Source organism: Sylvia atricapilla, chromosome 3 (assembly GCF_009819655.1).
Source record: "Sylvia atricapilla isolate bSylAtr1 chromosome 3, bSylAtr1.pri, whole genome shotgun sequence".
NCBI classification, from domain to species: domain Eukaryota; kingdom Metazoa; phylum Chordata; class Aves; order Passeriformes; family Sylviidae; genus Sylvia; species Sylvia atricapilla.
Genome location: NC_089142.1, coordinates 107531416 through 107544864, shown reverse-complemented (window position 1 = coordinate 107544864; position 13449 = coordinate 107531416). Strand labels below are relative to the sequence as shown.

Sequence of the window (13449 nt, the reverse complement as noted above, 5' to 3'; positions counted from 1 at the left end):
CTTGCTTCTGGTTTTTTTTGGATTGGGGGGGAACAGCAAATTCTTTCAAGGGTCTTTGGAAAAAAACAGAGCAGTCCTTTATTTTCAAATGATAAATAATTGGTGTTTGTCAAACTGACTAAAATAATGGTCTGTATTTTCTTTTCTATAGGAATCTTTTGTCTTTGAAAGCAACTGTCTCTTCCAAGTGGATGAATTTGGGTTTTTTCTGAGCTGGAAAAGTGAAGGAAAGGTATGTAAGGATTATGTCAGGAATGTATAATATATATTATTACACTTAATATATATTCTGGTTTTTGAAAATCTAGAATACTATGTTAGTTCATGTACAAAACTAATGTTCATCCTATTCTTTGAGAATTGACAGAAGTGAAGCATTTAAGTGGGAATTAACTGATATTAAAGGGAAATATACTGCTTAGTGTTTGTTAGCCGTGTTTGCCAATAAAATTCACTGTTTGTTCTCACTGAAATTCCCAATGGAGCCATGTCTCAGCAGACCTTTGAACTTACACCCTTTTTATCATTTCAGGAAGGACAGGTATTAGAATGCTCCCTGATCAACAGTGTTCGTTTTGGAGCTGTACCAAAGGTACTTTATAGTTACTTTATACTCTTCGTTTAAACAAAGAATATTTAAACTGAAGGTGAAATGCAGGATGGCATTCATTTCTTGAAATAATACTAGCAACACAGCTTTTATTTTGCAATCTTAGCATAAAGTTTGAAGTTTTGAAGTGATTTGTTGTGATTGCAGTGGGAAGGTTCAGTCACCTGGTCTTTCTGATGTTCTACAGGATTCAGGATGCACTGAGAGCTGAACAGACACTAAAAGCACATATCAGGATTTTTAATTATTATCTAACAGTTTATTGTGATATTTGTTTTAGGGATCTGAAAAATAAGTTTCATTTTCCATATTTTGTTCCTATCTGTTTGAATTTATTTTATCTTCTTACTCCATTGGCAGAAAATGTAGAAAAATTTGTTTGCATCTCTCTTTATGCATTTAGGTAGTCAAAGAGGGCAGCTGGTCACAGTCTGCCTTTTTAAAAAGTACCAGCAGAAGTACTAGCTAGGAGTTCTGGAGAACCCCAAAACTTTGGAAATATGCTCAGTAATATTCAGAAGGAATTTGTTGTATTTCCTGCATTTCCACTTGCACATGTTAAGTGGTTTTTGTGTTGACTGTAGGTAACTATCTCTTACATATTCTCTTGGGAATCCACAGACTGAGATTCCTGCCCCACAGAGAAGGGGTATGAGATGTGGTTATGCAGACAACTCCATGCTCCATGTGCTGATGGCCACATCGATGTGCTTCTGACTTCAGCTCTGTCTTTAATAAAATGTAAAAAAATATACTCATTAAACCTCCAGCAGCAGAGCCAACAGCTTGTGTGACATGTCGCTAAGAAACAGCCAAGAAGTCACAGACATCGATGACTCTCAGGAACTATGGACTTAACTAGATTGGAATAATTAACTTAGAGATTAGTACTGTTCCTCTGTTTCCAGTCCTTGGAGTGATTAATTTTTCTTTTTCGTGATGAAAATATGAGTTCTCACGGTCATGTTCCTAACTGCTAGAATATATTGTTTCTTCAGGTTTGTCCAATGTTTCTAAGTGAAACCACTCATTTAAGATGACTGGCAAAGGTTTAAAGATGTGTAAGGAGGTGAAAATTCATTTTAACATAGTACCTTGCTTAACAGAAGTGTTGCAAATGTAACAAGTTATTTATTCTGTTTCACAGGATCCCAAAATACTGACTGCACTTGAGGCTGTTGGAAAATCAGAAAATGAGTTGGAAGGACGGATAGTGTGTGTTTGCAGTGGCACAGATCTGGTGAACATCAGCTTCACTTTCATGGTAGCAGAAAACACAGAAATAGCCAAGGTATTTCACAATTAAACAGTGTGTGGGAGTTAAAAGAAGAACTCATCAGCAGTGCTCAATTGTTTTTCCTAAGTCTGCCTGCATGGCTGACTGAAATACCCAGTTTAGTGTCTGCCGCCTCACTCTTCCAAAGGACAGCAAACATCCATGTGGAGCATGTCTGTGTGCTGTGGTGGGAGGAAGCAGCGATTTATCAGCCTGTGCATGCACAGTGATTTATCAAAATCAGACATGAGACCATTGTATATAGGGCAGAGCACTCCCTGAGCTGTTCCCTGTCTCTGTGTGGGGCTTTTTCAGCAGAAGAGCTGATGATGGTGTGGTGGGCCTGTGTCAGGGATGCTGAAGGGAGGTGCAATTACTGCCATTTTCCTGGTGGGTGGAGTTCAGCCCTTCAAAATTCTGTTCTGATAACCTAATTGTATAGTGTGGTTCACATTATTTGAAAAAACAAAAGCAGGAAAGAAAATTCTCTACAGTTACAGGGATCCCAGTGTACCCAGGTTCTTTTCTGTTTCCGGTTGACACGGAACAGTCTTGAGGAAACAATGGTGCTTTTTTAACACGTCATCTTTCCTGAGAGCTTGAGATTGCAGTTCACATGCAAGTCCTGGGCTCCACCTGCCCTGGTACTGAGCTGTAAACTGCTCTGAGAAACCTGATCAGGGTGCTGATAGTACACTGCTAGCTGAGATCCAGACATTCATGGGGTTTTAAAGTGCACGCTCTTTGTTTTTCTTTTCTGTCTGTATGTATTTAGGGTATTTAGGATTATAATCTGCTCTGCCTGTGAGATAAATATTAAATACTGATCAGTATCACACACCTGGTAAATCCCCTGCCTTAAAACTGTTTGCTGAATGCAACATCACTAAATCCCTTGCCAGACCTGGTTTATTTTTCATTGCCTTGGATTCATACCTTTGGAAACAATGGCAATGCTGAGTAAACTCCTTTATAGGAAAAATACTTGTATAACTTACATGGGTACACTAAATTGATTTTACTATGTGTGTTTCCAGCAGGCTTTAAGGGAAATAACGTGCCAGGGTTATGTTTTGAAAGCATTTGAAATGAAAGCATTTGAAAGAAGAAGGAAAGCGAAGGAGATGTTGGCAGCATTCACTTTCGTACTTAACCCATCAGTGTCTCAGATTTATTCTGAAGACAGCTGCAGTTAAGTTTCTCAGCCACCATTAGATCTCAATAACCTGTATTAGACTAATTGGTTTGTGAGAATGTTGCCCCATTGCAGAGACTGTCACAAGAGATGAGCTAATTATGCTGTCGGAAAGATGTACTGCTCATTAACAGGCAAGCCTTACAGAAATGGTGTGTCATGCTGCAGTGGGCAGGCTCTGAGAGGCCCATGGTAGTCAAAGTCCTGCATTTGGGAGCCTTTCTACCAAAATATATACCCAGAATTGTCAGCAGTCATGATCCACCTCATCTGATATGATATGTTGGAGGCACGAGGGAGAGCATAAAGCAGATCAGGCCGAAAAATCGATTTAGGGCTTTCTAAGTTGCCTTCACTGGGGAGTTTGGCCTGTGCTGTGTTGACCTTTGGTATATGGTAAATATATCAACTTGCTACTGCACTTCTGTGCTAAAATAGAATCTTCTAGGGGTTATCTGCACACAGAAGTGCTTAATTCTTCCTGTTTTGTTCAGGACAAAACATCTTCCTTGTGGAACACAGTATATCCCCTCAGGAAGAAAAAAAAGCCTTTGTATGGCACTAAGTAGCTGTGCAGCTGCTAACTGCAGTTTAAAATAGGCCTCAAATTAATCCAAGTTCGAATAGAAGCCCCTCATTTGAAATGACAGAGGCAAGAGTTTGGAGGAGAAGGGGCGATGGCTGAAGCTTAAGCTGCCCAGATATGTGTGAGGGTAGTAAAATAGGTGTCAGAAACCTGTGGTTTCTGCTGTCCCTCCTGTTGCCTCGAGGAACAGAGCATTAGTCTGTACCTGATTGGAATACTTTAAAATGAGGGAATTGAGTGGCAGATTCAAGCGCAAAAGCTCAGAACCTTTCTGCCCCAAAAGGTTCTGCTTCTGTAGGTGATGATTTACAATTGGAAAAGAAGCGGTTGTTACTCACTGAAGGCTGGGTTAAAATGGGACTGAGTAACCATGAGGGAGAAAATTAGTGGAAATTCCTGGCTTCTTCAGCCTGTCCATGCATGGAGTGGTACTGCTGGGAACCAGGTTCTGCCAGGTCCCTGGCACAGGGAGCAGAGTGGGACAGTCCCTGGAGGTGCCCCTGGTGCTCAGCAGGGCTGGCTGAGGCATTGCTTAGCTCCAAGTACCGCTACTCCAACAACAAGAGTGTGTTTATTATCTCTCCACTTGTCTCCAAGCTCCAACTCTGGTATTTACATTCTAGCTACTTAAATTTTATTGGTGTTTTCAGCTGAGAAATTGGTTTTCATTTCCACTCTTAAAAACAGCCACAAAATAGGGTGTACTCTGTCTCTGATTGCAAGCAGCTGTCGTGGTCCACTCCTAAAGCAGCTCCACTGTGGTAGTAGAGAGTGACTGTAAAAGGTGGAATTTAAAACCTGATGCTTGGAATCCTGATTAAATCAGTTTATATAAATTATCCTGAGCTGAAATTAACACACACAAACACACACACATACATATTAGAGATGAGAGCATATGTGTGTATTTTTCTTTTTTACTTCCCAGATGGACTTTCTATGCCCTAGTAATTGGATAATCTGTTTTCCTCAGGCTAGGACAGTTGAAAAGGCCAGTGAGTATTTGGGGATGAATTTCCTTGGGGCAGAAGTGATCTAGTGCTGATGTGAGGCCTCAGCCCTTGGCATGTGGGCTGCCTGTCCAACACTGGCATGGGTCCAGTACAAGCTCTTGTACTTCAGCAACCCAAAATCTGGACTTCTTGTCTTCTTTGCTCATCCAATCTGGCAATGCATTAAGGAGTTTAGCTTAAAAGATTAGCTTAAGTCGTCTTCCTTAACGTTACTTAATATTAATGCATATCAGAGGTGAATTTGCCCTGGTGGTTGTTCTTTCCCAGCTCCAGCCATTTTCCTGGAAAGGACCATCTCTCCACCTCAGATTTTGCCCTTCTGCTTGAATGTACTGTTCTCCATGCCCTGCTGGGAGAGGAGTTCAGTGAACATTCCTACTTCAATTCAAGGAAAAGCCTTCGTGTTAAAATCATGTTTGAAGGCAAAGCTCACACCAGTGTTTAGAATAATCTGGCTTTGGGAAGTGCTGATGCATTCCTCTGGCTGTGCATCTGGGATGGGAGCACCCATGGGGGAGAAAGGGTGGGAAGGAGAGTGGAGCAACCTTTTACACTGGTTTTCTGCCTCTAGTTGGATTTGATAGAAAATAGATAGAAAATTTGGTAGAAAATTCCTCTCATGTGTTACTGAGACACTGATTCACACTTTGATGGCTTAACCTGTGAGGCACCAGAATAAACAGAACATGTTAAAATGCTTAATTACTCACACACCGACAAACAACATAAAGATAAACGCAGACTTTGTCACACAGCTAACAATAGTTATGGGATGGAAGTCAACTGCAGTGAAAACATTTCATTTTGACATTCTTAACTTCTCCGCTTCTCACTTGGAATGAGAATTTTTTTTTTTTCAGTTAAACTGGTTCTGGTAAGATAAAGCACTTCAGGTTGATCACTTCTGTTGGTGTTTCTACTAATCAAACTCCTTGATTTACAAAAAAATTCTGTTTCATAGAATTATAGAATAGTTTGGGTTGACCTTAAAAACCATCCACTTCCAGCTCCCCTGCCATGGGCAGGGATATCTTCCAGTAGACCAGGTTGCCCATCCAGCCCAGCCTGATTGATCCTGATTTTTTTTCCCCCTGAAACAAGCTATTAAACATTTGCCCAAATCATATTGTTAAGAGGACAAATAGAAAGTGGCAGAAGATTCCCATGGGAATATTCCACAAATATATTACAGAAAAGTTCTGTTTTCCCAAAGCTTTGGTTTGTTTTGATGTTTCAAAGCAAAACTTTTCAAGGAACCTGCAAAACACTCTTGAACAGATCTCTAGAAGCCTGGCTGCTGTTCTCTGTGTCCCACTGTGGAAGTGCGTGGCTCATGTCTCATAGCCCATGTGATCAACATTTCAATATCATGACTGCCTTAAATATATGACCACAGCTTACCTGTACCTAGTATGTTATTCCATGTTCTCTAGAGAAATGTTCATATCCCAGACTGCAGTTAACTATTGGTGCTTTGCATGTGCTTTTCTGCCTCTTCATGGACATTCTTGGCAGTGCCTCTGTGGAATTATCAGTAAATTGACAGCTTTAGCCCTGGTTCTCCATAGCCAGGAGGCAGAGTTGATTTCACTGTCAAAGCTCCACTGTGTTTCTCTTAGTTTGCATACAAGAAAAGCCAAAGAGATTTTTCCAGCTCCTTTCAGGGTAGGCCCATCCAATGCTGGAAAAGCCACTCCAGAGTAGGAAGCTTTGTTGAAGCTTTGCTGGACACATAGGGCAGCTCCCAGTCTCGAGCACGGGAGCCTCAGCTTTCCTGATGGAATACTTGAAAGTCAGAAGGATCCCTTTTATCTTTGTAGAAATACTCACAGTATTTTCACAGCAATATCCTGCCAAAAATCAGTGCTGCGGTTGGTCAGGGCAGGGGAGAGGTTTGGCACTGTCACTCCTCATGTCTCCTTGCTGTGGCTGCCTGGAGTGAGAGGAAGGGTGATTTTCTTGGAGCAGAGAGGAGTTTTGAGAAGTTTACATTGAGAGAATGGGGACATCTGCTGGCTGAGGGCAAGTGCCAGGGATTGCTGCCAGCCCACGTCTGTCTTGGAGAGAGGAGGGAAACAATTCTCTGTGGGCTTCCTAAGCCTTCAAGCTATGGAGCCCTTGGCGGCCAGTGCTAGACACTGAACACCAAAATCAGAGGGCAGTCCCTCCTTGCCTCCCTGACTTTCCTGATGCCTGGAATAAGTGGAGTGCAGCTTTGGGAGAGACTGCACTGGAAAAGGGAAAGTAGAATCTCAAGAGGTCTGGGTAATACTGACCCCATCGGTCAGTAAGCCTTGTCTGGAAATTCATGAGCTGTAGGCTATGGTGATTTTTAACCTTTCGTAATTCTTGTCCTTTTTAACCCTGCCTAAATGAAAGGTTGATGGCTAAAATAGAACTGAAAGGCCAAACTTATTTGTGCGCCCTGCCAGTTCTGCCCATGTTTCATCGGTGATCCTAACACAGGGTCACTAAGTGCCTCAGAAGCATTTCAGTCTCACAGCAAAAGCTAAGAGAGTGCTTCTTTGATTGATTTTTCATGCTCCTTCTCCTTCTAGAGACGTTTGACAGTGTTTGATCTTGTCAGAGAAAAACAACACAGTGCTTGTTCCAGCCTGCAGTGTAGGTTTTAGCCTCTTGTGTCAGCCTAAGGGGGTCTGAGCTTAAGGTGCACTGGTGTTTGGTTTTCTTTCTTTTCATGACTGTTGATTTTCAAGGATTAGATATCATGGCCCAGATCCCTCTATGAATCTGCAATAATATTTGTATATAGGGTGCCATTCAGGAGTTACCTCGACAGATTGAAGGTACTGAACCATTCTTTGAAAGCTGGAAAATTTTTAGAACTAGCAACAGTAAGATTCCAGTGTACCCTGATTTCTATCAAAAACTTTTTATTTTCTAGGACCTAAGTGTTTCCTATGTACCTCATTTCAGAATTCCATTTGTTTTAGGATTTTACTCCTTTGCACAGGTCGTGCTTTGAAAAATGCTGAGCATGAAAGAAGAGAACTGAGAATCTTTATCCCTGTTACTGATGTAGATTTACAGGTATTTCAGCTTTATCTGTAAAATAAGGAGTGCTGTCTTAGAATATAAGCAAGGCTGCTGCTGTATTTGTCTGTGTGCTAGCTGAGAAAAACCCAAGCCCTCCTTTCTTCCTTCCTGCAAGGTCATCAGACAAGTGTACATTAAATCTGAGAATGGTTTGTTGTCAGGAAAGCAATATATTGCCAGCTTGATATTGAACTTTGTGAGTATCTGTGCACTGGATCACAATACCTTAAAAACCAGTATGAAGACAGGATGAATTGGAGACTATTCTGGCTCGGAGGGACAAAAATCTGACTGTGTCGAATGTGTTGTTGAATTTGTTTTTTTGTCGTATTCCTGGTTGATGTGGGGCCAGCTGAACACCGTGGGCAGCATGTGAGAAACGCTGCAGAACCTGCTCTAGCCCCAGGCCAGAGGGAGGCAGGCAGATGCTGCCCTGTGGCGTGGCACAGATGGGCAGACGTGGCTCTGGAACTGCCACGTCCTGCCCAGGGCACATCACGCCAATGTAAAGATGATTCCGAGCTGGACAGAGTCTCTTGGGCCCCTCCTTTGCTTGCTGCCAGCAGAAATGTGATGCTTTTGTGGCTCATCAGTGTTTGGCTGTAGGTTTGTGCTGTTTTGCTCCAAATCCCTGATTTGGCATCACTGTCAGGGAAGGGCATTAACACTGAAAAAAGGTTAGGGAGACCTCTAAACTGGGAACCATCAAGACAACTCCTGCAAAAAAATCACTTGGGAAGTGCTAAGTGTATTGATTTCTCTCTTCACTTTTGTTTTTTTCTAGCAGTGTTCCTTTTTGGCAGCTAGATGGGCAGAAGTAACTCCAGGGCTGAGTGCTGGCCAGCCTTACTTTTAAATGTTAGTTTTTGTTCCATCTGGTGTAGTCGTATCGCCTTCAAACCAGAATGGATCTGTAGGTGTTTGGTTCCAAATGAAATGCTGATATGGTCAGCACTGCACCAGTGGTGGTTTTTTGGCAGAAGAAAATGGGAGAAAGCCTGCAGCTTATTCAGAACATGCATTTGGTGTAATTGAATTGTGCAAGGGTTTTTTGTTTGCAGTGAACATGCCACTGAGTGGTTGGGCCAGTGTTGGAAGGCTGAGTTTTGAAGGAGTACAGACCAATGCAGATCATAAGAGGACAAATGTTTGTATAGCTGTGACAGTGTTAATGCAGCAGGAATATTACATTTAATTGATTTAAACAACAACAAAAACAAACAACAAAACAAACAAAGCCAAACAAACTTAACAGGCCCAACCCCCCCCCAACCCAAAACCAAACCAAAAACCCCCCAAACCCAAACAAACCACAAACTCCAAATGTAAGTAGTTGACAATAGCTGAATTTCAACAGTTCTAGGAAATTGCAGTCTATGTAAGATTTGTTCAGGCATTTACCTTGGAATTATCACAAGCACCATTCCTTTATCATCTGAGATGAGGGAACATTTGTAGGAAAAGATAAGTGTTTCCTAAATCTGTCAGTGGCTTCTAGTTATATCAGTTCTAATAAATAATATTATCTTGCCCCGTGAACCTTGCTTGCTTTATCTTCCTAGGCAGTCCCTTCAGCCTATGACTGCAAAGTCATCTTACTCATGCAGCTGGAAAAAGAGAGATGAGAGGGCAGACTGGGGGGCTGTTTTCAAGCCCAAAAACACACCTAAGAAAACTCCAAATACAACTTTTTTTCATAAGTGATAGTTCTGTTTTTCAGATGATTCTCAGACACACGCTAGATGTATTTAAGTGCATATTTTATGTGGTACTTATTTAAAAGATAACTTTAAAAAGAACACTTAAATATTAACACATATCTTAATCAGTGACTACTTTTCCTAAAGCAAAACAGATTTAATATTTCATGAGTACAGGGGTCTCCTTAAGTGTGTTGTTTATCTGTTGAATTGACATCTTAGACCTTGTTTTAGCCCCCAGGGATTTGCTGCGTGCAGTTTACAATATGCCATTTCCCAAAGAGGTTAGTGTTTCTGCAATATAAATCATGATTTTTTTCATCTGTATTGCAGATGTACAGCACTCATTCATGAAAAGAAAAATACACTCATCTGCATCTATTTATAAGTGTCATATTCTGGATCCTGCCCAAGTCAGCTCAAGCTGCATGCACAGCATTTGGCCAGAAGCAAAAAGCTCCTTTATTCACAAGGTTAATGTTTAGCAGTGGACCAAATCCCATCTCAATTCCACCAGTGTAAATTGTCAGTTGAGTAATCCCAGTGTTACAATGGCATTATTGAGATCAAACTTGGCTTGTAGCACTGCCATTTTCCCCTCTTCCCATGGCTTTTTCCTGCCAGGATCCCTGCTGAAATCCAGGAGTGTTCATGTCCGGGCCTAAGCCTAAAGCTGCTTCTCTACAGCTCTGCAAAGTCGGGGTGCAGGCTCCAGCAGAAAAATAGATCCCTAAAAGAGGAATTACATAAATAAGTGCTGTAATGCTGCTGCTGGCTGGAAGTCTTCCCAGCGATTATTTAGAATGTTGTGCATTTTAAGGAGGAAAACAAGCAAACAAGCAGGACTGAAATATGTAACAGGGTGTTAGATGAGGTTGGCATTGCTGAGTGATTGTTGTGCCCCTCTGTGGTTTGCTGTAGCTTATTAACATTTTATTTCATTCCTTTTCTAAGCTGGACCAGTGAAATATGTCCTCACACACTGGATAGTGGTGCTCAGTAATAGCTGATATTGCCCCTTGTCCCCAAAAGGGAGGCAAATGTTTATATAGGATATAAATAGAGGCCTTAGTTAATAAGTGGATCACTTGCCCTGACTGGCAATAAACTGATTTGTTAGCATTCTGATACTACCTGTAGCATTTGGAAGAATGGAAAGCACAACCCCTTTGTCTAGTGGAGGATGAAATAGTGATGGGTAAAATGGATGAAATGTGGCTGGATTTTTCCATGATGTGGGCTGTGACATGGGTGGTTTTTTTCTTCAGCACAGGTTGTTAACATTATCCATGGCTTCAAGAAGGAGCCTTCCCCTAAGACAAACTTTCCTTCTTTTTCCCTCTTCAGTTTTCCTAATTTGGTGTTTTGGTGTTTTTGTGTTTTTCAGCAATGGGTAGAAGGGCTTGGATCCATCATACATAACTTTAGAGCTAACAATGTCAGTCCCATGACGTGTCTCAAGAAACAGTAAGTTACTTTCTTTCCTCTCCTTTCTCCTTTATTTTTCTGTCCTTGTATTTTCCTCGTTGGAATTGAAAAAAAAATACTTGTTTTTCATAGTTTGACATCTTCAAAACAGTGTCATAAAGAAAATGGTGTTAAACGAGTTAAGAGTTTGTCTTTTATTGAGGCCAAAGATGCCTCAAGGCTATATCTGGCACCTGCCCAGGAGAAATTACAGGAGAATTTATGACTGTTCATTTGATTTATTGTAGTGTATGTTTTAATTATTGGCTGGTTTGTTTTTTTCCTTGATGCATATGCAAGCAAAACCCCATGAGACTTCCTCATCTTCACACTTGTGTTAATTGCTGTACTGATTTTTTTAGGCTGCTTTTTGCCTTTATAGTTAAAGAACTGCCCTGCCTCAAGCACTACAAGGTTACAGAAAAATGTTTTTGTTGCAGAACAATTATTTGTTAGTACTCATTTAGCTGACAGGGCAATAGGTTAAACATAAATATCTAGACCAAATTTTAATAAATAATCTTTAAAAAATATTTCATTCCTAATTTCAGCTGGATGAAGCTGGCCTTTCTAACAAACACAAATGGGAAAATTCCAGTTCGGAGGTAAGCACAGTTGGGGAGCTCTAAGTTTTTTCAGTTCCTAGTTCTATAATTTTAATAAAATGCTGTGGCTTAATAGTGGAATCTAATATTAGTTTTATTACTAATACATATATAAGAGTAGAGTACAGAACTAGATATTCTTATCTGTCCTCCTTGGTAAGCTAGCCAGGATTTCTTATTAGCCTAGTAATTTTTTTTTTTTTTTTTTTGCAGTCCATTGTAATGAAGATATGAGTTCCAATAGTTTTCAAAGTCACTTAGAGTTAAGAGCGTCAGATTTCTCAACCTAACATTCCTCAAACCCTGGGAATTGTAAAAAATTTGATAAAATACTTTTAAAAAAGAACCATAAAAGCTTGCAGGCCAGTTAAGTAGAGGACAAAAAGGTGCTTTTAAACTGTAGTTCCTTGTAAAAGAGATGTGTATGTCTGCCAAAAATGCTTCTGCTTTTATAGGAACCCCCAGGATAATATTTGGTTTTGTCCACATGGTAAATGAATTGTTGGGTTACTTGTTGTCAGGATCATCAAAGTCAGAGCAGCATCTTTCTCTCTGTGCAGCTATTAACTATTACAGGTTACTGGTTTTCAGTCCTCTCTGGCTAGGCAGTAATACTCCCCCCTCCTGCTCTAGGACTTCATTCTTGCTCGTACACTGAGCTGCTTTTCTCCTCATAAAGTACATGCAAACCAGATTTTTGGGGCATGCTAGTTTTTCATAAAGAGAAACTCACAGAAGGGAGCAAGAGGGAGGGCTTTGTAAGATAAACCTCACACAACATTAATAATTTTTTTTTTCCAAAAAGAAAAAAGGACTTTGCATCTATAGAATCTACCAAAAGATAAAGGGCCTGCCATGCTGCTTTCCAGGTTTCTTTAGCTTCAGGACTCAGGTGACACCTTGAAAGTGTTAAAGCTGCTTCAGTGTATTAATCTTCCTGTTCTCACATGGCCAAGTCCCTGCTTATTTCTCAAACTCAGCTGCCATGAAGCACCTCCTGTGCAGAAGCCCCATGAGAAATATCATCAGCTGGAGGGTAACGATGAGGGAACAAAACCACAGGGACAAATCAATTTTCAGGACTTTACAGCTTTATGCCTCTGTTTGAACACAGAACCCTATTCCACAGTATGAATTTATAGTGTGCTAGCTTGTCTGAAACTGTTTCTGCCTTTAAATATTTTACATCACGTTTAGTGAGGCATAAATTCTCTCTGTTGTGCTGCAGCATACTGATTTGTGTATGCAGACTGTCTATTGCTCAAAATAGTTCACTGGGTCCAGTGTATTAAATCTTTAAATTTGAATTTGCACTATTTACAGGTTAACATAAATCAGCCCCTAGCAGTTTAATTTATTGTAAAAGTAGATTGCTTATAAATTCAGAAGGGATCTACTATTCCATGAAGCTGAATCTCCTTTGCATTTGCATAATCCAAGGGATGTGCTGTCTTGGTGTGGGTAAAAAGTGGCAAATTTTGGGGGCTCACAGAGGAAGTGCTATGTCACCCACTTAAAGGACGAGAAGAGGTGTCAACTGAGAAGAGGAATATGAATGCAGGAGAGAAAAAAATCAATTTGCTCTGCAGAGCTGCAGTGGAAAAGAGGGGGAATCAGGGCCCTGGTGTAGGATGACAATGGATTGGTGTGATCCAGCCGGAGCTGCTGATCATGGAGTGGGACACAGACACCCCGGGGTCAGCCTGGGCTGGGGGATTTCACTGCTTCACCCTTTCTTCTCTCGGTGCAGAGAAGGGAAGAGGAGAGATCAAAAGGAGACAGGAGGAGGGAGCTGCGTAAGGAGAGGGATGTGTGTGAGGATGGCAAGGCAGGAGGCACTGGGTAATGGGAGCTGAATGGCTCTGCTATACAAGGGCCACTGAAGTTTCACATTTGCTACCCAAGCTTCCCCCCAGTCCTCTTTCACTGGTTTAAAGCAC

The 13449-nt window shown here is 41.1% G+C and overlaps 1 protein-coding gene across 3 annotated transcripts in view; it reads left to right on the top strand.

Moving 5' to 3' along the window:
* Positions 1-13449, top strand: part of PLCB4 (phospholipase C beta 4) — a 186766-nt gene that overhangs the window by 103097 nt on the left and 70220 nt on the right. For all 3 annotated transcript variants that reach the window (XM_066316540.1, XM_066316541.1, XM_066316542.1), the window contains 5 exons: positions 152-232; positions 533-592; positions 1758-1901; positions 10825-10904; positions 11456-11509. In XM_066316540.1, the coding sequence (XP_066172637.1) occupies positions 152-232; positions 533-592; positions 1758-1901; positions 10825-10904; positions 11456-11509 (419 nt within the window). The remainder of the gene's footprint in view (positions 1-151; positions 233-532; positions 593-1757; positions 1902-10824; positions 10905-11455; positions 11510-13449) is intronic.